The sequence below is a fragment of the Carettochelys insculpta genome, chromosome 8 (genome assembly GCF_033958435.1).
Source record: "Carettochelys insculpta isolate YL-2023 chromosome 8, ASM3395843v1, whole genome shotgun sequence".
Classification (NCBI taxonomy): Eukaryota; Metazoa; Chordata; order Testudines; family Carettochelyidae; genus Carettochelys; species Carettochelys insculpta.
This window is the reverse complement of record NC_134144.1, coordinates 44,098,575-44,124,277: the sequence shown is the minus strand read 5'-3', so window position 1 is coordinate 44,124,277 and position 25,703 is coordinate 44,098,575. Positions and strand designations below refer to the sequence as shown.

The following is a 25,703-nucleotide window of genomic DNA, read 5'->3' as shown; positions in this document are numbered from 1 at the left end:
ACCTTCCCTCCTACACCTCAATCCCCTGCCCCAGGTCACAGCCTCTTTCTTCACCCAAACACCTTCTCAGACCCCATGCCCCCCTGCTGCACTCAAACTCCATCACAAATGCCACACCACCTCCATTAACATTATAAAAAAGTGTGGTCTTTGACTACTTTTCAAATTCTTGGAGTGTCCCCGCCACCAAAAATCACTGCCATCCCTGCTGTTGAGCTTTAAGGAAGCAATCTGGTCCTCTTTTTCCATCAATACACAGGCATGGTAAAGATTTTATATACATGTATATTTAGAATAGGTCCATTACATGTTGGTGGATAGATGTAGATTATGAAGTCATCCCAAAGGGGTATCAATAAAATCCTTCATACCACACCACAGGGTGGCGTTTTGAAAATTATTTTAGAACAATTCCAGAAGTTATTTAAAATTGTATTGATATTATTTTAATCTTCCATCTGTGAAGCCAGGTGCCTTTGTTTCCAGGACTTTGTAGATGAGACTCGGAGCAGAGAAATAATTTTAGCAGTTTCTAAAATTATAATCAAAAATAGCTTTTCTATACATACTCCTCTTTTGATTTTAAGGTCTCATATGTCTCTACTAGGATGGGCTAGAGCGTAAAAACCGTATACAGTAGTGTCTCAACATTTACAAGGGTTCCGTATTGAGAACTCTTGCCAATGTTGAATTTTGCAAAAATGGCTCCCGGTGCTCCTGCCCAGGGCCCTGGGGGAAGCGGTGGCTGCCGGCTCTCCTGCCCAGGCCCCTGCTTACAAATAACTGAATCTGTGAACATTAAGTTCGCGAATCTTGAGACCTTACTGTATCAGTGTTACAGGGGAATGTGAGATGACTGGCCCTCAAATGGCATAAAAGTCTCGTTTTTAATCCTCCTGGATTTAAACCATGGCTTAAGGCAGGGGTGAGCGAAGTGGAGGGTGGGACACTTTGGGGAGGTGTGAAGTTTCATAAGGAGGGGCGCAGCATGGTCAGCTGTTGGCTCAGGCTCATCTATCTCACTAAAAATGCTGAAATATGTTACTGGTTTTATGTATGTGTATTCACATTTCTGTACCAATTAATAAAGTTTTTACATTCAACATATGTATTTTCTTACACATGAGGAAGGGATTTTGTTTTTTTCCCATATGAACATAACTGAAATTCTGTTGTCTGGATTACATTAGAAAGTTCGGGGGCTGGGGCCCAGCTAAGTGCAAGGACGAAAAATGGGGCATGATATGAAAAATGGGGCCAAATGTAAAAATTTTTCTCACCCCTGTATTAAGGCATGAAATCCAGGGCTGATAATGTTCAATCCTTGACCCATCAGATGTTTATCCTTTATGAGGAGAAAGTCCATATTTGGTTTTATGTTAAATTTCAGCTGTTTGATAGCTCAAGGATTTAAAATATTAACAGTCATAGGGGCAACAGATTGGATGGCAGAGTGCAGGTAAGGTAGTGGGGAATGCAATTAATTACTGGCAGTAATTTATCTTTTGGTTCCTCAGGTAAATATGAGGCTATTGCCTGTGTGTGTGAGAGAGAGTGTGAAGGACTGATTGCCACTGAGTCCAGGGCACCTTTAAACCAGTTTATGAAAGCATCCTTATACAGGAGTGCACTTAGGCACGTTTCAGTGCTTTCCTGAAGTGGAACCTAAAAAGAGGCAAGCACACTTTGAACCTGCAATACCAGGCTGATCTATGTATAAACATTTCTAAAACCATTCACAGCTTGTAGAATATTCACTGAGGTTTCTGAATATGGAACTGTGTTGGACGTAAGCCCTTAGTTTTTTCTCCTCCCCGCCCCCCCCCCCCCAGTTATGTATGAAAAGTCCTTTGAAAAATATTTAATATATTAACTTGCAGGAAATGCAGCATGGGCAATGGCCACTTCAAAACCCGATATTCTGATTATTCTGCTACAGAAGTTGATGGAAGAAGGAAACATAATGTACAAAGTATGTAGATTCTTATTTTCATTGCCAAGTGAGAATGCTGGTGTGTGTTATTACTGAGATAGGTAATGATTGTTAAAACACCTGCTGCTTTGTCTTTATGAAAGTATTGATAAGTATATACAACCCCCTACCCTCATCTTGTGGCAAAGAGGAACCAAAGAGCTTTGAGAGCAAATATCCTTCTCATATTAGAGAGAGTGATTTATTGGGAACACTCAGATCTTGGAAACAAATGGTAAGAGGATTTCACCTGGATTTTCTTCACAATCCATCAAGTTGTTTATTGAAATACTGCTAATATTTAGTTATTCCTTAAGATAGCAGGAGCCTAATTTGAAGACATCCTATTGAATTAGGCATGGAAAAGGTACATAAAGCAAAGACTTTTGTTGGTATACTTCTCCACATATTATTGCTTGAATATGAATTGAGCAAACCATAGGTGTTTGGTAAATGCTTTTGTGTGGTGAATGTCTTGAGTTGTGCAATATGCTTTGTTGTCTCATTCTTGTAACATATCTTCCATGGGTATTACATAGGCATCAAATGCCATTTTAACCTGCAAGGACTGCAAAGGTCTCCCCCTGATCTTACTGCGTCTTCTAACCTGCATCTGCAAAAAAGCAGGAAAAAAAAAAAAACGTGAGAGGCTCCTGATGGCCTACATTAGTGTATTTCACACCCATTTTATCTTTATATTTTGGGGGTTGTTATTTAGAGGTGTAACTCAGGATGGCCAGCCCACAGCTTCTCAGAGCTGCACACTGGGAGTGCCACCTGCCTGAGCAGTGAACGTGCCCCACCGTTTTGTGGGAGATATGCGTGGCGGTGGCTCCACCTCAGAGCCACATGCTGAAAATGCCGTCCGCTCATGCTCCACCGCTTGGTGGGAGAAGCGCATGGCAGCAGCAGCTCCAGCAAGTTGCCAGCATGGAACTAGAGTGGAGGGGAGGGAGTGCCTGGCTCTTAGGGAGATTGAGTGGAGGGGGGCTGGGGTTGCTTGGCTCTGGGGGGCGGGCATTGAGCCACATATTAGGTATTTATTTTTATATACCTATATATCATTCTATATTTATTTTTCTCTCTCTATATATAGATAGATACGTAAAATATAAATAAATATATAATACGTGACTCTTTGCACTCTATCCACCGCTATTTAGGCTCTTTGTGTCTAACTGGTTGGCCAGCCCTGGTGTGATCCTAGAGGAAGGGCTGATCATGTGTATTAAATTTTGTATATAATAAATTTTTATTAGTTTTACTGTTTTGTGTTCAGGGCTAAGACTTCTCTCCCTAATGGCTTTATGAGGCTGTAGTAGCATATTTTTACGATAACTACATTAGTCTGAGTAGTGAAACATAGGCCTACTTTTATGAACAGACACACCAAAACAGAACTTTATAAAACAATTTTCTCATTTAGTCAAATGCAAAGTTCAAGCAAAGGTTTACTAAAACAATAAATTAACTTTAAAATATTTATAAAAATACTTCAATTGTAAACTATAAAAAGAAAAAAGCTGACCCTTATCTAAATTCTGCTTCTTGAGAAGCATTATCAGCATCATCTTAGAGACGTTTTAGCTCACTGTGGATATATTCTCTGAAATGTTTCTTGGATTCTTGTGGAATTTCAAATGCTTCCTTTGAAATTTTTTGGTAGTTACTGGAGAAGGTTAGCTTGAGTTTTCAATCTCTCTTAGACAATCCAAGATGTCCCCATGTCTCTCTGGACCTATTCCTTCCCCCCACCACCCGGCAAACCACACAGCAGCAAGATTCCATCATTTGACTTCCAGATCTAAATGAATTTGGCCGGTGGTAGAAACTACATTTAGTGTGTTGCTGTTAATATGTGGTGTCCTTTGAGTTTATGTTGAAATTTTACAGGTAGGCACCACTCCAATAAAAGCTGTGACTTAAAAGTGTCACCTGTATTGTAAGATTTTGCTGTTTAATTTTTAAACCAGTGGTTCAGTTACCCTTTGTAAAACTATTCCACATCAAATGTCAGATGAAGTCTTGCAGGTTTGAAGAACTCTGCTTACTGGTATTACCTAATTTTCATGTAAATATTTGAATAACTGCCCCATTCTGGAAAAAAACTGCAAAGAAAAACTATAAAAACAGATCCTATTTGAAGAGAATCTGTTTAGCAAATGTCAAGTAGGAATGATTAATACTGAGGTGTTTACAAATCCAACTTCTAAAGCTTGTGTGTTCTAAACCTTTAGAAAGGGAAGATGAAGGAAGCAGCTCAGCGATATCAGTATGCCTTAAGAAAGTTTCCTCGGGAAGGATTTGGAGAAGAAATGAAAGCTTTCAATGAGCTTAGAGTTTCCCTGTATTTAAACCTGTCTCGGTGTCGCAGAAAAACAAATGTAAGTTGTTATTAATCTGTTGCCCATGTACTTGGGAGCACTGGAAACTCAAACTCCATATATGTACAGTAAAACACCCATTTATGTGACTTTAACCTATGTGTTACTTGGAGTAACGTGAGTTCAAATCAGCAAGTGGAGTTGGCCAGGTGGTGCAGTGCTCTGCCTGCTGGCTGCAGCCCCTGGCTAGGGAAGCCAGGGAGCAGCCATGTTGCCGTACTGATTTGCCCCACCCCCCGCCCCAGCTCCTGCAGGTTGGGGAATCCAGGGAACAGCTGTACAGCTGCCCTGCTTCTCCCCCGCCCTGGTCAAGCCCTGACACGGTTTTCTGGCTCCAGCGAGTGGCGGGGAGCTGGGAACCAGGTGGCAGCCTGGCTCCTGGTCCCCTCTGCATGCACTGACTAGCACTGCTGTGCTGGTAAGTTTCCTGGCTCCCGTGAGTGGCAGGCAGCTGCAAGCCTGGTGCAGCAGCACCAGTAACTTTCTGGCTCCTCACCACTCACAAGAGCCAGGAAACTGACCAGCACTGCTGCACCTGGCTGTGGGCTCCCGCTACTCATGGGAGCAGGGAGCCAGGCGCAACCAGGACAGGGGACCCATCCAGACTTACGTGAATTTTGATTTACGCGTGGTTGCTCTGGAATGCAGCCTACACGTAAGTTGGAGGTTTACTTTATAGAAAGCTAATGTGCGACACTGCAGTGCAATATGATGCTCTTGTATTTCTTGCCGTTCCTGCTGAGCAGAGGAACGAGATGAAAAGATGCCACTGACAAGGATGTGCAGACTGCATCTATGAAGTGAGGGACAAGCCATACAGGCAGGCAGATTACCAGTTACTCCAGAAGTGACTGCTGACTAGTGTATGGTCACTGTGCATGTAACTGGTGGGACCCCTTCCTTCTCAACCTCTAGTACTAGCAAATTCCTCATCCACTCAATTATTTCACTCATCTACTGATTTTGAGCTCTATGTTGCCACAACCAATGGGACTCCTCTTGAAGTAAATTTACACTCCTGGGAGTAAAGGCTTGTCTACCTGGGGAAAATTGACCATAATACTTATTCCAGAAAAATTGCATGCTTTTGTACACAAATAGAGCATTAGCATAATGGGGGACTATGGGCCAGTCTACACAATGGGCCAGATCAAGAGGGATCAATGATTCATCCAGCTGGAGTCAGTTTATTGTGTCTAAGGTAGACACGATAAATTGACCACTGATTGCTCTCCTGGCAACTCCGGAACTCTATCTGAACAAGAAGTGCAGGGGAACTGATGGGGAGAGCATCTCCCATTGACATGCCTCTGCAAAGGAAACTATGGTAAGAAGATCCAAGTTTATCAATTTTTAGCTACACTATTCATGTAGCAGAAGTTGCATAAGTTAGCTCACTTTCTTTCCCCATAATGTAGAAAGAAAGTTCTTGAAAGAATAATTCATCTTGATTAGGTATGCCAGACAATTTCCCAATGTAGACAAGTCTTAGGGGTGGCAGAGTAGGATCCCATCCTGCTTGTTTTTTTTAACCCAACATCTTTCCTTTTGCCAATTTAAACAGTACTGTATGAAGTGGGTAGGCTATGGGAGTTCTTAAGATTGTTTCTTATAGCATCTGCATGTAACATTTTAAAATATTTAAAATATAATTACTATTAAATTAGGACTTTGGCATGGCAGAAGAGTTTGCTACCAAGGCACTTGATTTGAAACCCAAATCCTATGAAGCCTATTATGCTAGAGCAAGAGCCAAGAGAAACAGCAGGTACTGTCTATGACTTGGTGTAGATCTTAGTTTCATATCTTTCAACTGATTTACAAGTACATTTCAGGATACACTTGCACATTTTCTTTGGTCTCCTCTTCTTCTTTTCCTTTTCTGGCTATTAAATTTGTAGGAAGTTAATAGGTGAATTAAATGCAAGTGAAAGGTGCCAGATAGTCAACATATCAAACATAGTTGTTGCTGGAATTCCCAATTACACTTGTTTAAATAATGATGGTCACAGTGAGTAAGTGCCCTGTTTTGGCATGCGGTTTTTTTGTATATATTCCCTCCATCCTAGCCTTTTCCATGAGCTAAAAGCCCTCTCTGTTGTGTGTCTTGATGTTGACAAAACCGTTCCCTGGACTGAGCCAGAAGGAATCTAACAACATTACGTTCAGGTACCTAAACCAGCAAACTCGATGGGTCAGCAGTAAAACCCTGGAACTATGTATGTGATGTTATGTCAGAGGACAACCTGTTGAACAAGCACCAGTCAGAGATTTAAAAAAGGGGCAGGAAATAATAGGTATCAGCTTTTGGTTGGAAGAACACCCTCCAAACAATCTGGTCTCCCAGTCCTTACCCCTCCTCTATCCACAGAGAGAGAGAAACTTATTCTGAAGTGGGGAACATTACAAAGAAACTCCCTATTCCAGTTGTAGTTGTAGTGAAGCACGTTTTGTGCTGAATTTCTTTCCGTTGCTGTATCCTATGCAGCCAGCTAGCAAACTGCTTTTACCTTCTAAAAGGCTTCTGGTCCCAATGGGATGTAGTTGGAATGATATGGGACTTTGTCTGTCTCCTTCCCTAATTACCTTTAATTGGCACATCAAGCAGCAGATACTGATAAAAGACAACAGATCGAAGGGCTGCCCTGATGGGTAATAGAGATGTCAGCCAGTACACAATGGTGGAAGTTAAATTGTGCAAAATTGTAATAATTTTTGTTGGTGTTGTTTTAGAAGGGCAAGGTGGGTGAGTGGTTTTTGGAACAGTTTACTCTTTTTTTTTTTTTTCTTTACAGACAGTTTCATGCAGCTATTGCTGACTTACATGAAGCTGTAAAATTGTGTCCCAGTAATCAAGAAATCAAAAGGCTCCTGGCTAGAGTAGAAGAGGAGTGCAAACAGTTTCAGAGAACACATCAACAAAAGCTTCAGTCTCCACAGACAGCACAGCACAATGACTCTGACAATGAGGAGGAGGTCCTTGTCCAAGGAATGAATGACCATTTCAGGCTTGAAGAGATGCAAGAAGAATTTTCAAAACACAATGACCCTTTTCCATCTTCACAGAGGCTGCAGCGGTCCCAGACAGCTTCTCCCTACAGCAGAACCCTTCAAGAAGGCCTTCAGCAGAAAGCCAGACCCATGTCCCCTCAGAAAAAAAACGGGAATAAGTACGTGAGAGAACCAGGATTGATCATGCAACCAACAAAACAAGCACAGATTGTGAAAACTAATCAGCATTTAAACTCCGTTCAGCCTGGATCAAGAACTGGAACTACACTGTGTGGTGCAAAGGGACAGTCCCCTTCTCAGCATCTTCCCCCAAGTGCTTCACAAGTCCGACACCCTGGAAACACAACCAGTAAAAGTCAGCATTTAGATGGGCAAAACACTTCATCATCTGGAAGCATTCCTACAGATTCCAGCTCTGGACTGTACAATGAAAGGTTAGCATCTAACCCTTGTCCCCAGTTACAGCATAGTGGGAGTATCTCTTCTCACTCTTTCACAAGCAAAGCCAAAACCACTGATAGGTTTCCTGTCCGTGTACCTGCAGTCATGGAGAAAGCAGCTACAATGCAAATGAATTGCAATGAAGTAAGGCAGCAAGGCTCTGTAACTAGTGTCATCACTTCTGATTCTCCAGCTAGCAGCACAGTAATTTCCACCTCAGCCAATAGTTTAACTTCATGCAGCAGCTTTTCAGATAGCATGAAAGGGTTAGGGCCAGATGTTCGAGTCAAGGAAAATAAAGTTAGTCAAGTTCAGAGTGGTACAACTGAACACAGACCTCGGAATACACCATTTATGGGCATCATGGATAAGACAGCAAGGTTCCAGCAGCAGAATAATCAGAGCAGTCGTACTTGGCATTGTCAGGCCTCAGAAGGGGTACTAAGAAATACTTCCGGTGGGTTTGTTCAATCTTCGAACTGTGAGCAATTATCTGCCAGACAAATAGGTGGATACAATAATCAGACTAAAACCTCCTCTCCTGCTATTGCCCCTGGAGAAAATATACAAAATGGAATGCAGCCTAAAGAACTTGAGGATCCCAAGTGCCAAATGTCTGCCCCCTGTCAAGATAGCAGGACATCTAAAGCTGTTCCCCATTTGTATCCAGATGCTGTATCTAAACAACAGTCTCCTGTTAATAAGGAAGATCAACAAAGTCCTGTTCTTTCTGCAAAACTAAAGCGATCATTCATAGAGTCTAATGTATGAACATACTATTTTATGTAATAATAAACTGTTTGGTCATAAAACTTTAACATAAGTAATTGATTATTTATGTTAATCACTAATATAGGGCTGTTTCCTCAGAGAATGATGTTGCTACATAACATATCATCATCTGGCCACCTTTCTAATTTTGAGTAGATTATCTATGTTGGCCAGTATTATTCATAGATATATGGGATACATCATCATCTTAAGAAGCTATACACACCACCATGGAAAAAGAATGTTAACTGGAATGTCAATTTTAACTAGAAACAATTGATGCTTTCATTTACATGGTTAGTTACGATTGTGAATTGGTATCTTGAAAGAGGAAAAAATATACTCTTTATTATACACCTTCCTTATAGTAAGATCTGATTATAACATTTTTCTCTTATACAGGGCTTTAATCTTGGCTTCTGATTGTATTAAATCTCATCACTTGCATAATACTTACAACTATGCCTCTTTCTAGTATTTAAAATGCTCAATTCCAACAACATTGAGGGTTAAATACACAGTATGTAACATTCAGATCTGTAAATGACTTATTTTTATCAAAAGATAAAGTATTATTTCATTTGTTTTGTAGTGGAATTTAATTGGGATGCATGATGTAAATTTAGGAACTTTAAGTAACTTGTATATGGGTAAACTTTAAGCAGTTATGTTTTGACATGTAAATATATCTTTAATTAGTACAAGAAACAAAGTAAAATGCAATTAATTACAGCAACAGATTTGCATGCATTTCTTAAAAAGCTTCAAACCTACTGGCTATTGCACTGAATCTTATTATATTATGGCATGTTAACAGTATACCCGTAACCGCACTTTATGTAGTTTACCTAAAACACCACTGAGGTGCTACTTTAATACAAAATTATGTACTGTACATTCATAAAGAGCAGGTACAGGAATGACATACTTTAAAAAAAAGATTTTTATAGGAACACTGATGTATTACTTTGGGGATATGAAGATGAAAATTTGAGGAAAAGGATAGGTGCACATTTGCTTTATAGGATGGGATTGAACGTTTTTTTTCAGAGTTTGAGAGAGAAAAATTCTGTATTTGAAAGAATATTTTCCAAATGAATAGATATGACATTCCTGTGTTGTTAGAATTTAGTGTTGTACAAGTTAGAATTTTCAGTTTTCTCCTGTGTACAGTATATATGTATATTGTAAAAACAGCCTTACAAACTTTTACAAATTCCTCAGAGGAGTTTGCATTATTACACCCGAGCTTATTTATTGTTTACTGTTTCTCTGATATTTGTACAAGTCTCGTTCTCTTCTTCTGTAGTTCTCTTTTTGCACTGCTACTGTATTTTTCTGTATAAAATAAAGACTATTAATATAGCTGTGGAATGAGAAATGTACTCTTGTTCTGAATATTGTGTATTGTATAAAAACCACTAACAAATACACATTATTAATTTAATTAGTGTGTATGTAGTGCAGTTACACAAAAAGGATCTTTTAGTAATTGCATTTTGAGTCCCGCACTCTGCTTTTTCCTCTGTGGCCTGTATAATCTACATTGGTATCTTCAGAGGGCAAACAGTGATGACTGAGGTCTAGAGAATATGCAGGATGATTTTTTGAAGGTAAAAGGCTTGTCTTACTGCCTTGCAGATGAGCTGTGGGCTTGCCCTCCCTCAACCTCCTGCATGAGGGTGATCCAGCTCTGCACCCCCTCCCACCAGGTTGGAGCACAAGCACTGGCTTCCTGCTGTGGGGTGGGGAGGGACACTAGTGGGAAAACAGCAGTGCAGGAAACTGCTGACAGGAGGCCTTCCCTGCTGTTCCCATTGGCCAGAATCGCAGCCATAAGGAGAAGTAGGGGCCAGGGTCTGGGAGTGGAATGGAGCCAGGCAAGCACACCCCCCCCCAAAGGCCACCAGCTCCTTTCCTCTCACATCTCCACCCTCAGCCACTCTCCCACCCAAACCTCACTGCCTACCCAGGCACCCTCCCTCCCAGATCCAAACCACCCGCTGCCTGCTCCTGCATCCTCCCTCCAAAGCCCTGACCTACCCCATCCCCTCAGCCCCCCAACCTCTGGGCCAGCCCATCCCTCCCACCCACCCACTCCTACCTCCAACTGCGGGCCCAGACCCCTGCCCCCAGCCCACTCCTGCAGTTTTAAGCTAAGGATCAAAAAAGTCACTCTTATGCTAGAATGTCTTCATACCAGGGAGTTAAATGCTACAGTTAAGTGGTATAAATTAACCTGGAAAAGCCTCCAACATGCGTAAGCCCTAAATTAGAATAGCTCTCTGTCTAGCAAACTGTCTGGATTATTTATCTCCTAGAACAAAGCTTTCCCTGAACTTGATTTACTTCTATCACCCAAAACCAGTAAGTGAACCAGGTGCTGATAAAATCATGTGGTCTTTTGAGACCAGATAAAGGTGAATTATTTACAAAACCAGGGTCACTTTGATCTTCCTCAGGTCTCAGTGCAATGACGCTGTTGATAAGGCAGGCAGCAGCTTCCTTTCCTTGAAGATGTCAGAATTTATAGACTTTCCTTGATAATGATTCCAAAGAAATGTGTAATATTGCCATCATGCTGGTGTTGCCGCTAGATGCGTGGGGGCCCTGGGGCCGCTCAGAAAGGAGGACAAGACAATAATGCATTCATTTAGAGAGAAGGTAAAAGGAAGACTTCTAATGTCCACACTGAAAGTGTGTCATGGTCAGGAAGCATTGCTGAGCATGGAAATGAGGTGACAAGGTTCTAGCCAATATGCTAGGAACCATTTTTAGGAGACCTCCTGTGAGGTTAAGGGTATCTCGTTGTGCTTGCTGATTACATAGTGCAGCAATTCCCAACCTTTTCCAGATGGGGCACCCATTTTGACAATTCAGGAAGACTTGGTGACCCAAGGCAATTCAAAAACGGGGGGGGGGGGGGGGGGGGGGAGTGCCATAACTAGCTAATTTTGTGCTTGAGGCACGAATATAAAATTATGCCCCCTCATTTTATATATTCTTAGTAGCTATCTCTTAGAAAAAGGGAAAAACTACATTAATAATAAAATAACACTACATTTATTATACTTATTATAGTTGAGCTGAGTTGTGATGGGGGAGGAAAAAAAAAAACCCTCATCCTTAAACTGCTCTCCCACCATGCCCCTAGCTTAAACCCCACACTTGGAGGCTGGGGGGGGGGGGGGGGGGGTGTCGCACACGGGCTACCAGAGGCTGGAGGGGGCTGAGTGAGTCACACTCAGGCTGGGGGCGGGGGGGGGGTAGGACAATACGAACAACAACATGAAAACTGACAAATCAGCTACATAGAACAGCAGGGGGCAAAATCAGTGGAGGGGTGTGTGTGTGTGTGCGCGCAAAAATTACTTATTGCTAGAGTCTTAATAAGTGGCTTGCCTGGGATGGCTACCAATATTAAAGGTAGAGAAGATGTCTCTGCTCCTCTAGAGAGCTGCTGGATATGGCAGTGTTAAGGAGCTGCAAATGGCTTCTTTAAGCGCCACATGCGGTGCCAAGCTGCTGGCAACCCCTAATAAATCTAAGCGTGACCCATGTTTGGGTCCTAACCTAAAGGTTGGGAATCCCTGATGTAGTGGAACAGTGGGGGAGGGCTGAGAGTAATATCTCAAAAACCCTGGATGTGCAAAAGATTAAATCCATAGGCGACCCAGTTGCCTGTGTCTGACTGAGATAATGCTGTGGAAGGAGGACTGAGCCTACTGATTAGAAACCATGGCTGCAGGTGGGAGCTGACATAGATTTGACAGTACTGAAACAGGACTTGTGTCTTATACTGCCAGGGTCCTCCTCTCTCAACAATGCCTCTTGCATAAGACTTCCTTCTGGGGAAGTACAGCCAACCCAATACAAGTTTTGACAGACTATCATTTTAGGCAGTAAAATGTGCATCAGCCCAGCAAGAGGAACTGTAGTAAGACAAGAAAGAACTTCGTCAATCCATTCTCTCTACTGTTTGTCATAAAAAAAAGCAGGATTACCCTCCCAAGTCAAATGAAGCAAAACATCTTATTTTATCTTACATTAAAAAAAGAGGGGGGTGGGTTATTTAAAAGTAAGGGGCAGGTCAAAAAGAATTGGGAGAATTTACTGGCACCATGAGACTTTCAGCCCACTATACCTTAGAAAGTTGAGGAGCAGTTTGAAAGGTTATAGGGCTGCACCCGGAGGCATGCAGCTCTTCTACAGCATGAGTGCATTGATTATTCAGTCCAGGCATAACCACTGAATGGAAATACGCTCATAATTTACACTAAAGCACAGAGAAATAATTTTTTAAACCTGCTGCACAGTTTATAATTGGGGGGGGGGGGGCAGAAAAGCCTGTGAGGCAACAGTAATTTTCGTAGGCCCTGACTTTTGACTGTTTGTGGTGTCATTTGCATAGCATAGAATAGTATTATCTCCATCCATGAGCAGAGCCAGTACAATTGAAAAAAAAGATGGGGGTTTTTTTTTCCAGCTATTTAAAAAAAATTGGAATACAGGGCTAAACTGTGCTCACTAGGTCCAGAAACGTCACCTGAGAAATTCACTGTGGTGGCAATCAGAACAACTGCCTCCCTGGATGAGGAACACATGGGTGCCAGGATCCTGAAGCGGGTGCACCAGATACAATGAACTTGGGTGGGCCATGAAATAACACAACTGCAAGTAGCTATGAGAAGGTGTAATACAGTTTTGCTGGCGTGTGTGACAAGTGCTACCTGCAATCAGCTGACAAGTAGACACAACTTTCCCACCTGAGGTGTTGCCTGACTACCAGTTCAGCGGCCAGAGGCAGGGGCCAGCCTATGTCTGACGAGCTTGGATGAGCCGGCAGCATTGAAGACCTTGCAGTAAACGCAACACAAAGCCTATGCTTGTAGCACCTTCAAGGCAAATGCAATTATTTATTAGGTAATTCCTGGACGGTAGCGGCTGCTTCAGCTCTAGCCTAGCACTGGGCTTAGGCTGAGTCACACGCACAGCTGTTTACCTGCAATTGCTTTAAAGCCAGGTGTGCACAGGCGAGGTCCGGTATATCAAGGAGGCCTGGGGCGCTGGTTGCAGCAGCCACGGCGGTGGCCGCCCTTCCGGGGCCTTTAAATCGCCGCCGACGCCTCGGTGAGTGGGCTCTGGGCAGCGATAACGGCGCGCGGTGGGTTAACAGCGCTGGGCGGGCTGGGGCCTCGAACAGCGCTTTGTCTTTGACCTCGCCTCGCCCAATGACCTGGAGCGGCGCTCAGCCACCACGTATGGGACTGCGCCAGCGCAGTGGCGCGCAACCGGGCCAGCGACGACTCACCCCGCTTCAGCGTAGGCTGTGCAGGACTAAATCGCAGCGCCACGGTACAGTGACGGCCTGGCAACTCCACCCGGCTAACCTCGACACCCCCCGCCCCGCCCCGCCCCGCCCCGCCCCGGTTAGATGCCCCGGTGCCCGGGGTGGGGCAGACGCGGCAAGGCCCCGCGTGCGCTTACACCAGCCGCGTGCTACTGCGCCGCCCTCAGCCTCGGGCAGGAGCCGGGCACGCGCGCGAGAGAGAAAGCGCGCGGCACGGTGCGCCCCAACGTGACCTGCCGCGTTTGCGTTGTGTAAGCTCCCGCGCCGGCACGGGCCCGTGCGTGGGGGCTGTGGAGAGTGGGGCTGGCCCCCCCGCAAAAAAAATACAGGGCCGTGCATTCTCCTCGGTGCGGCACGCCGGGCTAGCTGCGTGGGACAGCAGGTGCCCTCCCCCCCCCCCCGGGGGCGGGGCTCCCCTGACATTGTTGGCCCCAATGAGCTGTGGCGAGCTTGAAGCGGGGGGGCGGCGTGTAACTCACCTTGAGCCCGGGTCTGGATGAGCGACGCAACTGCAGCCCCTCCCCCTCCCGTGAGTGCGTCGAGGCCGGGGGGGGGGGGGGGCGGAGCGAGGTCGACGCAACGTGGGGTGCTGTGGCTTGTAAGGGATTGGCCCACTGGGATGTAGGGCGCGACCAATCCCTGACCAGCAGCATGTCTGCGCGGCAAAAGCTCCTCCCCTCCCAAGGTATTATACTGCCCGCGCTTTAGAAGCTTGAGGGACACAGACTTTCTGGGTACGTGTGGCGAGGACCCTGCGGTGCGAGGTGGAAGGAGAGAGGAGGCGCTGCCTGCAACACCGTCCCCCCTGCCTTGGGGGAAATTCCTCCTCGACCCCATACAGGCTCATGGACGACCCACTGAGCCTGTGGGCAAGCAGCACTCAGCCCTATCCGTGTGTTTGATGCAGCCTCCGCCCTGACCCCTTCTCCAAACCGCCACCAGATGCTTCTGGGGTCACAAACAATAAGGCTGTGGGCAGTACAGGTGCATGGAACAGGGAGGCAGATATCAGAGATTATCTGGCTTAGGCTGTAGCCACAACCCAAGAAGGCTCATAGCACCTTATGGACCCATGGTGTCCAACACCCAGTGTGCTCACCCCCTCACAAACTGGACAGTGCAGTGTGAGAATACAGCTATTACAGCCAGGCACCCTCCCCCGCTCCTCTCTTGGTGGGACAACAGGGTGGAGGTAGATCTCTAGCCATTCACTTGGGATTGCACCGCTGGAGGGAAGGAGTGCACCGCTGAAGGAGCAGTTCATGGGGTGAGCACTATCTCACCCAGCAGCTCAGTTGAGGCACCTGCCAGTTACATGAAGGGGTGACACAGTGGCTGCCTCGCTCAAGATGGTGGCAGCTGGCCTGAAGGGGGGAACCTCTGGCACTTGCTCCATTATGTTTTGGACACTACTGTTACAGACTTCACATTTATTGGAGCATCATTCTGTCATGGGCAAATATGAAGTGGGTCTTTACCCACACAACCTTATGCTCCAATAAATCTCTTAGCCTAGGAGGTACCACAGGCTATCTCCTGACCTTTGCAGAACAGGAACGGAATCCCTTCTAACCTCAGCAGGTGACCAGCTGAAATCCTTAATTCTGAGCTTTAGAAATGGAAAAATTATGAGCAAAACGCAGGGCTACTGCGGTGCTCCCTCTGCCATTTCACAGACATCACATACTTTTACTCATAAATTTGTCCAATTCTTTTTAAAAATTAAGTTGTCTGCCCTTATAACTCCTATTAAAAAGTTGTTCTAATACTTCACTCCTCTAATGTGGTAGAAACAAAGGGGGATGCACTCTCTACCCCAACTTAGGCAAAATAAGTATGTAATAACAAAATTAAAAACTATGTCAAGCACATATGTGCAAAGGGACAGAATAAAAGTTTCACAGGACATCTTAATGTTGACAATTCCTAACTTTTGAGTGCTTGACTTTGCAACCTTAATGTTCTTTTATTTGCTGCCGTTAAATATAACATTTTGACACATACTCAAAAGCCACTTACAGTACTGCCACTTGTAACATGCTTTTTTTTCCAAGCATGTGTACATGTAGGCTTGGAAGAATTAGATTTTTTTTAAGTAGGTAAATGCCGGTGACATCAATTTCATTGTACACATACAAACAAAGTATTTCCATCAATAATTCAAATTTACATATAGGCAAATAAGAAAAATGGTTTTGAAGCATGTATTAGATTTTCATTTAAGGATCTTCACTTTGTATATTTTGACATGTGCTCTTGATAATTTTCTGTTTTAACAGTTACAAGCTTAATATCAACGTAATTGAACTTAAATAATTGTCTAAGCCACCATAATTCCCTGCAACCTTGAACATTTAATTGATAAAAAACTGAAAAAGCTTAAAATAAGGATCATTATCCACTGAAATTATAAAATAAAAATCAAATGCTGCCAAGCCTGTGTATTTTCAATTAGTTTTTAACTTTCTTTTACAAAAATATTGTAATTAGAGCTCAAATATTAAAAAGGAACTTAATAGTTGATTAGGCACCCAGTCTTTTTCGATTTAAAGTTCTGCATTTGAGAGACTCCATTTGAGTTACATTGTGGACAGAAGCTTAACTTTTTTCTTCTCAGTGTTTTAAGATTTCTGTTATTACCTTTCTTCTACCTACAACTTCATTGTAAATAGTTAATTTGACAGGGCAACTGGTGTATTCAAGACTAAGATGTTTCATTATATTTCTGATTAGTCTCTAGCCAGCGATTGATGGCCATTTTCAGAGTCCTATTTGGTGTAAGTACAAGAGATTGGAGAGGGAGATTTGTCATGGGACTAGACCGTCTCTTTTTGCTGATCCAGTTTTCCATAGCCTCTTTTTCATAGGAATAGCCATCTATAAAAGGAAAAATATAATTAAAACATTAAAACAGCATTAATAAAGCAGTGTCCATCCAAGGCTCTTAATGTACTTTAGATACTAAAGATTAAGCTTCAACAATACTCCCTGGGATTCAGGGAAACATTACTTCCAGACAGAAAAACTGAAATTAAGGGAATTTCCAGATCAAATGGGATGTGTCTCAGAATAGAAAAGAATGAAGAGTCTGTGGTCCACACAGGATGGGAAATCAGAAGATCTTCTTTCTATTTACACTGCTCCACGTTTTGTACAGAATAGATATATGGTTCTACATGATCGTTTGAGCCTTTAATTTTGCAGCACAAGTACATTTTTTCATGAAAATGAATAAGTATTACAATTTAAAATTTTAACTATAGTGAATAAAGTACAGTGTCAGCCTAATCCTGTCATATATTGGCAATAATATATGCTATCGTACTGGTGGATCAACAAATACAACTGCAGCAGATTACTTTTAATATGATATCAACTGTAGTTAGATACTAAGTATTTTAATACCATTTTCTATAATTAAGTCAATGTGAAGTATGAGTGCAGTTAAAAAAGATCTTGCAAATTTAACAAAATGCCACAGTTACAGCAAACCAGTTTGCTGATGCCAGTACTAAATAGCCCCTATATATTAAATGAATGTCATAAGAGAGAATCTCATGTTAGCTCCAGTGTGACCAAAGATTGCCCCAAAATAGTTCAAGTGCAGCTGTATAACTCTCTCATGGGATCAGATGAAACCAGACCTGCCAACAGAGGAGCAACATCGGGAGCAACCGCCCTGGGCCCCCTGAAGTGCCACAGTAGCGCTGCTTTGCCGCTCTGTGTGGCTGGGGAGCACTGCATCTGAGCATTGCTAAGAGCTGACTGCCTGCCTGAAGCCCGACTCCTTCTCCTTTGTCCCCAGGATCCACTGTGGGTGTCAGCCCTGCTGGATGAAACACGTTAGATTTCAACGCCCAATGAAGCATCCTATGTGATACAGAAAACCAGACAGGATTTAGACCAGGTTTGCTTTACCAGCATAATAATGGGCAAAATACTCCTAGTGTTGATGCAGCTTATACTGACAAAACTGTGCTTTTGCTTATTCAAGCCATCTGTGTGTCCGTCTACTCATGCATGCATCCCCCCAACATAAGTTATACTGGCAAAACCACTGTCTACAGTAAAGGCCTTTGCCACCACAGGTATGTCAGTCAGAAATCACACTACATTACAACCCTGACTAATTTATCTCGATAGACACATTTCCAGCAGAGACCTGGTTCACTTGTGATGAATATTCTTTTTTGAATATACAGGACACTAACACCTTGCACCGAGGCCTGGTCTACATGTGTAAGTTTTACCAACACAGGCTGATTGGTGTGTGTGTGTTTTGTTTTGTTTTTTTAACTGACATGGCTATGGTGGTAAAAGCCCTAGCACACGCATAGTTGCATCAGCATAACTCTGCTTATGACTGGAATAGCTTGTGCCACTTTGAGGGAACTAATATGAGCTATATCAGTAAAAGCTGATGCATATATACCAGAGAGCTTTTTTCTGGAAAAGCTATAGCAACTTAATTTTATCAATAAAACCATTCTATTGCAGACAAAGCCTAACTAAACACAGTCTAATATAACCACACAAATGCTTTCTAAATCCTTGAGTGGACTAAACAATCATGGAAGGGACAGTCACTGCATTATTTTATTGTTATTCATAAATTTCACCCACTACACCCACCATCTGGGGAGACTGCTCTCTACAAACATCAGATAGAAGTTAAATATATTAAATGTTATATGTGAAATTCTGACCCACTGAAGTCAATGGCAAAATTCCCACTCACTTCAATGAGGGCAGGATTTCAAACTACACGTTTATGTCAGTGATTGCCATTAGATAGATCAATATTTAGCTATCAATAACCATTTATGCATCAAAATTGCTTATATTAAGTACATATATTTCAAGTATTTTACAAAAACGTGTTTATAAAATGCTTTCTAAGCAATTACACATTTTAGTAGCAAGTAAATTTGATTTAATCTTTTACTGGATTCCAATTAACCTTTCAAATAACGTTCACAGGTTTCATCACGAAAGGCTGTCTTCCTGAAAAGGCCACATTTAATCTGTCCCTCAGTGAGTGATTTAATCAGGTTTACTATACTGAACACAAAGCATCTCATATAGCAGTGTTTCCCAAAGTGTGCTCCGCAGCCTAGTACCGGCCCTTGGAAAAAACATACTGGTCCTTACAAAAATATACAAATCATCACAACATACTATTATTATTGTGAATAAACAATAAACAGTGAAAATGTATTTTTCATTTTTTGTGTTTTTATATTTTTTGGCCACTGAAAAAGGTACTGAAAAAAACTGGGTCCAAACAATATAAAGTTTGGGGAACCCTCCCCCTCTAGAAAAGGTATATTCTTCTTAACCATCCTTGATGGCTAAACTCCTAACATGTAAATACTTATAGACAGAGTAGAAATTGATCCCAGCAGGGATGCAATAAAATATAGTCAGTCATCCAAGATTAACAAAAGAAAAGAAAAAAGATAAAGTTTTTCTCAGATGCACTTTTAAATTTTAATCTTGACATTACTCCTTCTCCTACATAATAACTACAAAAACATAAGCCATCATAATCTTCCCATTGGTAACAAAGTGACTGCTAAGCATTGCTATTAATGACTATTACTGGTGTGAATTAAGTATCTCAGACTGAGCTACAGTCATCAATCATTTTACTTGCTAGCAAAATTAGTATTATTGTTTTTAAAACTTTTCCCTTAGTCTAAAATGCTATGCAGAATTTATACATATTTGAAATTTCAATATATACAATTCTGGAAAAAAAGTTATGTGAAACCAAATTCGGATAACTATTAAGAATAAAATAAATGCTATCCTGAGACTATTTAAAAATAAATAATAAGCTTTCCATGCAATTAAAAGTATTATTATAAAGTGATTTTGTGGAAAAAGTAACATTATTGTCTATTGGTGAACAAATATGTCCCCTTGAGCATTTGATAAGTGAAAGAAGCAGGAATGCTCAGCAGATCTATTCTATCACTAATTACATTTCAATACAGGCTTTAAAATTGTTTTGCAAAGTTCATCACAAAGCTGTCAAAGGAATCAAAGCTGCTAGGCAAAAATCCCTTGTGCCCATAGCCTTTCACGTACAAGTAAGCAGCACTGAAACACTAACGTGACTAGCCAGTAAATTGCAATTGACAATCTGCATTTTAACACTGCTCACTCAGCTCTTTTAAAAAATTCATGTAGGCATTGACAGTGTACTGCATATGCATTTGCTTAGCTATGTTTAAGTCAAACATATTTTCCCCACAAGTAAATACTGACAGTAAAACATTTTAGAGAAAATATAATGCATTATGCTAAGCCTCAAACAACTAATTTTGTTAATAATCTACCTCTAAGTCAGAAATGAAAATATTTATATTTAGCACACTTTAAGCTTGATTCTGAGGTCACTAAGAAACTATGAAGGAGTTCTAAAATATTAATCACACATCAGCTGTAACAAAAGTGATGCATCCCATGAAATACGACTATTTCAGTGCATCAGTCATAAGGAAACTTCTGACTAAACCAAAGCAGAATAAGTTTACCAGACTGCATGAAAGGGATATACTTTTAAAAAGCCATGATTTTATCATAGCAAAATAGATTGCAGGAATACAGCTAATAGATTTAATCATAATTTAAATCATAATCTAAATCTCTTAATTGAACATTGTCAGTTTAGCTTGGTCCAAACCTCAATTTCTCTTAATAAATAATTAATACATTTTTATTAATTTGAAACATTTCCCTCCAACACAGTAAATGCAAACAGAACGGCACTAAAAGACATCATACAAACTAGAACCTGAAAAATTAGTGCAGGTTGAACCTCTCTAATCTGGCAGACTCTGGTCCTGCAACATCTGAAACCCAGCATGAATTTAGTTAACTGAACAACCTTTTATCCTGCGTGTGGCCAAGTTTCCAGTGATGCCATAAAATTTGTTTACAGTCAGCAGTCCTGGTTCTGAGTGTTCTGTGCTTTTATTTAGCTCTAATTTACCCCTAAATGTCTTCTCAGAGCCCAGTAAGCAGTGGAAGTGTTGCTAATGCTGCTAGACAATTGTGACCTCCCATTGTCCAGCAAATTCTGTCATTTGGCACTGGTCAGGTCCCAAGGGTGCCAGACTAAAGAGGTTCAAGCTGTGTAAACAGATCAGGCTTGTGTCTTTTTCAATCTCAGTGAAATGCACATGAGAACAATGAGCATAAATTATACTAATTTTGGAAAGCACCCCCTCTTTCATTTTAATTATATGAAGTGTAAGGTAAATTTTTCAATAGGCTTCTAAATTACTTGGGTGCTAACAGACAGCTGTTTCAAGATATTTAGGTGCTAAAATTGCAGATAGGAGCCAAGTGAGATTTTCAGATCTCCCTAGAAATCGATTGGAACGAGGTCCCTACATACTGGCTCAAAGTGCCCAAGTCACTTTTGAAAATGGAACAGACTCCTAAGTAACAAACAATTTGGAACATACAACCCACAGGTATATATTTACTTGTTTTGAGGAGACAGTATCAAGCTACATCTATACTAGGCATTATTTCTGAAAGTCCAGGCCCTCTTTCCAAAAAGGAATGTGCAGCTCATCTGTACACGCTGCACACTCTTTTGAAAACAAAATCGAAGGAATTGTAGCCAGACAGAATCCCCCTGCTCTACTCCATCTTGCCCCTCTTAGGTGCCTCAGAGCACAAAGCACAAAGGAAACAGCACAGTCTTAGAATGTCTGAAAGCACAGATGCGCTTATCTCAAGCACAGTCTTTGATGCTTCAAAAACACAGATGTGCTGCCTCATCATGACCCTGGACGAAAGAATACAGATAAGAGGGCTAACAGGCCAGCTGATGACCACAGGACCTTAAACTGCCCTTGGCTGGTACTGATAATTGATACACCCACACATCATCCCAGAAGAGGAATCTCCTACCCGTACGAAACGAATGTCCTGTCTTAATGATTTAGTTATCTCTATCTTAACAAGTGTAAATTAAGTTGCACCTCCCTTGTAAGAGCTGGCGTCACAAAGACGAACCAGTACAATTGGTACTTTTAGATAAGGAAGAGTGTACGTGACCCCAAGGGGTATAAAAAAGGATCCAGCAGCCCACTCTAACTGAGCTCCAATCCCCTATATCTGCCAGTCGGCCAAGGTCTTTGCTGCCCGAGGACGCAGGGGACGCCCTCCTCGTACTGTTCTTCCCGAGGGATTCAGTGAAAGACGTTGGCTACGCCAGGAGTCAAAGGACACGGGTGAGAATTATACCTGCAATGTACTTTTGTGCACATTTAATAGTAAGAGCTCTTTAGGCTGAGGCATCTGGTCCTCAAATGAGTAACTTTTCACTTGTAATCTAATTGACATGTCATATGTATCATCCTACTAGTAGTTAAGAAGATAGAGCAATAACCTCGTAGCCATTAAGATTCTTATTTCTGCTTCTAATAAATAGTAACCATTTAAGCTTTCAGCCTGACTCCTTCCAGTTACTGTAACTCAGCTGAACACAAAACAAAGAACCTTAGCCATTTGGCTATATCAGCCTGGTCAGTGGTAAGGTGCAGTAAAAGCTGAGCGCTGAGTCGTGTCGCCTCCATGGGGCAGACTCTTGGGGCACCCGACAGCCATCCTGGCTGCCCACCGCGAACGGACAGTCTGCCTAGCAGTTAAAGACTTGGGTGGATCTCTGGGGCATCTGCAAGCCATTTTGGCTGCTCACTGCGAAGGGACTGTCGGACCTAGCAGTCAAAGACTCGGATGCAACTAGGCTCACAGACCACTCATTACCCAGCCATCAGCTAACAGGAATGCACCCCAGCTTCCAAAATCGCTCTTCGAAACATGAAAAGACGCCCCTTTTGAAAACTTATTTCAAAAGAAGGCATGTGTAGACATTCCACAACCCACTCATTTGAAAGTGCGGGGTCCACCACTGCAGCGATCAGCTGTTAGGTTGAGACATGCTGTCCAGCACCTGCAAGACTCTATGGTCTGTGCGTGCAGCATCCCTTAAAGCTGCACCCAGAAACCCCATTGCAGGAAGCTGAAAGTGTGCAGGCAGCAGCCATCGCACCTAGTGTCCCCTGCACACCTCAGCCAGACGCACAGTGGCTACTGGCACCACATGGCCAGCAGCCAGTGAGGAAAGGAGCTTCAGGGCCCCCACTCCGAGTATGCCCAGGACCTCGAGGGGGCCAGGCGGGGGGAAAACAAGCCCCCTCCTGGACAGAGCATGAACTCCAGGACCCGCTGGCCCTATGGCAAGATAAGGAGGTCCTGTGTGATACTGGCACAAAGTGGCGGAATGCAGCCATTTTCACCCGGCTGGCCAAGGGCCTGACTACCCTTGGCTACCCTGCCTGCACTATGGACCAGGTTCGCAGCAAAATCGAGAAGTTGCGGCAGGGGTACGCCTGGACTCGGGACTCAGCCAGCAAGGGGCCACCCTCGCTTCGTGCCCATTTTACTGGTAGCTTTGGAGCTTCCTGAGCCCACGCAACACCGCCTCTCCACCCTCCTCCCTCGATACCTCTGTAGAGGAGCCGCAGCCTTAGGAACCCAACGAGCCGGGACAGTCGGCCAGCCCAAAGCCAGCAGGGTCAGAGCCTGCAGCAGCGGCAGACGGGTCCAGCAAGGAGGGGGACCTTGTCATAGATCTCCCCTCCCACACATCCAGCTGTGTCTTGGCCAGCCAGGCATTCCCCAACCTTAGCGGTGGACCGTCAGGTACGTACCCAACAGGGCACACACACTGGACCACAGGGCGGGGGATGCATGCTCACCAGAGGGCCCCCCGTGGACCCACCACCCAGCTGAGCTGTGACCCTTGGGACGGCGGCATAGCCAGCAGTGGCCTTCAGCACCCACTCCCATGCATAATGCTGCAGCCCACTCCCGGGGAAAGGGGCTGGCCAGGACCAGACTGCACAAGGGGGCCTCCCCCAGAGGGACGAGGACCCCCACCACAGGGGACAAGGACAGGCCGCCCACCAGGGAATGGGGTCATGGCCATGGGGCAGGGGTCAGTACTCATGGCCTGTCCCTCTCTTCCCTCCTATTCTTGTAGCTGCACCATCTGACGGCCAGGGGAGCCTCACACCCTCCACAGTGCCTGGCAGCCCCCCGGAGGCAAGGGATAAGGACTGTGCAGTGCCATCAGCAGAACCAGGGTGACTCCGCTCCCAGAGGGGCCAAAGGCAGGCAGTGGAGGACCTCCACCTCGCTGTCTCCGTCTGCCAGCAGGTGGAGGTGGTGGAGTGGTACCTCCACCTCCAGGAGGACAAGGCCAGCTGGCACTGGGCGGCTTGGGCAGAACTGATGGGCACCCTAAGGGATGTTGTGGGCACCTTCAGGGAGCTCCCTGGCCCAGCTGCTCCCTCCTACTGTCCCCCCTGCAGCTCCTCCTGCTGGAGCCCCATCTGCCAGCGCCCCTCAGTGAAGCCTGTGCTGGGGACGACTGCCCATCTGCGGCAGACCCCCGGCCTCCCCGTGCCCTGCCAGTCCCGTCGGGGACCCCGGATGGGGGTGGGAGCATGGGTCGAGTCCCTCCACCCCGACCCGCAGTAAGGGCCCCCCATGCAGACCACCCATGTCTCCCTCCTCGTGTATATAGTTCACCCCCTTCGCACCTGTACATAGGTGTATGATAATGTTTGGCATAGCTTGAAAACAATTCTTTTGTTGTGTTGAATAATAATAGTTTATTTCACCCATATCCCTGTGTGCCTGTTGGGGAGGAAGGTATGCAGGAGGTCGGGGGAGCAGTGTGCATGGGGGGCTACATGCAGTAGGTGATGACAGGAGGTACACAGGGTGCAGGGTTGTGTGTGGTACACCTGCTAGGGGCGCCCAGGGCAGTGCTCACCGGAGCCCCTGGTCGAAGTACTGGGGCAGGGCCTCCCAGACACAGAGTCCACCCTGGTGGGACTGGTGGCTGGGGCAGTGACTGGCTAGGGGTAGCCTATGCCATCCTCGGCCACCCACCCCTGTGCAAAGGCCTCCTCCTTGCTCTCCCTACTACTATGGAGTGTGCAGCAGGCACCCACCACCTGGGGGATACTGAGGATTCCACCTACAGGTGTGCGAGGATGCAGCGCCACTGGCCCTTGAGACAGCTGAAGGGTCCCTCACCACGTTGTGGGTGTGGTTGAGGCACGTGTTAAATGGCTCCTGGATGGGGGTGAGCAAATCAGAGAGAAGAGGGGCAGGTGCGGGGGAGTTAAGAATTAGATTAAGCCAAGTATGCAAAAGAGCCCCTATAATGACTCAGAAAATTTGCACGTTGCTGAACTCTTTTATATTCAAATTCGACCCATTAACACGTGGTTTGAACTGGGATGCGAATCTTCTGGCTCATTATAGGGGCTCTACTCTCTGATTTGCTCACCTTGATAATTTTTTTTCTGATTTGTCAACCTTGATTACTATTTTTGGTTCTCTGTGCCTTAAATATTGATTCTGTTCTGGTATGGCTATGGTCTGAAGAAGTGGGTCTGTCTCATGAAACCTTATCACCTAATATATTATTTTGTTAGTCTTTGAAGTGCTACTTTACTGCTTTTTTGTTTTAAAAAAATGAGCCAGATATTCAAAATCCACCATCGTTTGTAGTGCTCTGGTGAGGCAAATCACACCTGCATTCACTACACATTTTTTAATTTTTGGTCCTCCATACTTATAAATGTCAGTCTGTGTTGGAAATAAAATTGATCTGAAGAAGCGGGTCTGTCCCACGAAAGCTCATCACCGAATAAATCATTCTGTTAGTCTT

At 43.9% G+C, this 25,703-nt stretch overlaps 2 protein-coding genes and 2 long non-coding RNA genes across 11 annotated transcripts in view; 2 read left to right on the top strand and 2 right to left on the bottom strand.

Annotated features, from left to right (window-relative positions):
* TANC1 (tetratricopeptide repeat, ankyrin repeat and coiled-coil containing 1) overlaps positions 1–10,488 on the top strand; it is a 193,983-nt gene extending 183,495 nt beyond the window's left edge. For 2 of the 3 annotated variants that reach the window (XM_075000828.1, XM_075000827.1), the window contains 4 exons: positions 1,881–1,972; positions 4,210–4,356; positions 6,024–6,124; positions 7,152–10,488. In XM_075000828.1, the coding sequence (XP_074856929.1) occupies positions 1,881–1,972; positions 4,210–4,356; positions 6,024–6,124; positions 7,152–8,580 (1,769 nt within the window). In that variant the 3' untranslated portion in view covers positions 8,581–10,488. The remainder of the gene's footprint in view (positions 1–1,880; positions 1,973–4,209; positions 4,357–6,023; positions 6,125–7,151) is intronic. The other variant, XM_075000829.1, reaches the window with a different exon arrangement.
* On the bottom strand, positions 1,990–14,478 carry LOC142016690 (uncharacterized). 3 transcript variants are annotated; one of them, XR_012646368.1, is made up of 5 exons: positions 14,410–14,453; positions 13,583–13,721; positions 13,347–13,475; positions 8,147–8,302; positions 1,990–2,585 (listed from the first exon to the last, which is right to left on the bottom strand). It is a non-coding gene; the product is annotated as an uncharacterized LOC142016690 (long non-coding RNA). The 3 variants fall into 3 exon arrangements; XR_012646367.1 differs by lacking the exon at positions 1,990–2,585 and adding an exon at positions 7,571–7,702; XR_012646369.1 differs by lacking the exons at positions 1,990–2,585; positions 13,583–13,721 and adding an exon at positions 7,571–7,702 and having other exon boundaries at positions 14,410–14,478.
* LOC142016692 (uncharacterized) lies at positions 13,717–19,141 on the top strand. Its single transcript, XR_012646370.1, has 3 exons — positions 13,717–13,935; positions 17,736–17,837; positions 18,911–19,141. It is a non-coding gene; the product is annotated as an uncharacterized LOC142016692 (long non-coding RNA).
* The window catches only part of WDSUB1 (WD repeat, sterile alpha motif and U-box domain containing 1), a 59,343-nt gene continuing 49,516 nt past the window's right edge, over positions 15,877–25,703 (bottom strand). For all 4 annotated transcript variants that reach the window (XM_075000831.1, XM_075000832.1, XM_075000830.1 and 1 more), the window contains one exon: positions 15,877–16,807. In XM_075000831.1, the coding sequence (XP_074856932.1) occupies positions 16,635–16,807 (173 nt within the window). In that variant the 3' untranslated portion in view covers positions 15,877–16,634. The remainder of the gene's footprint in view (positions 16,808–25,703) is intronic.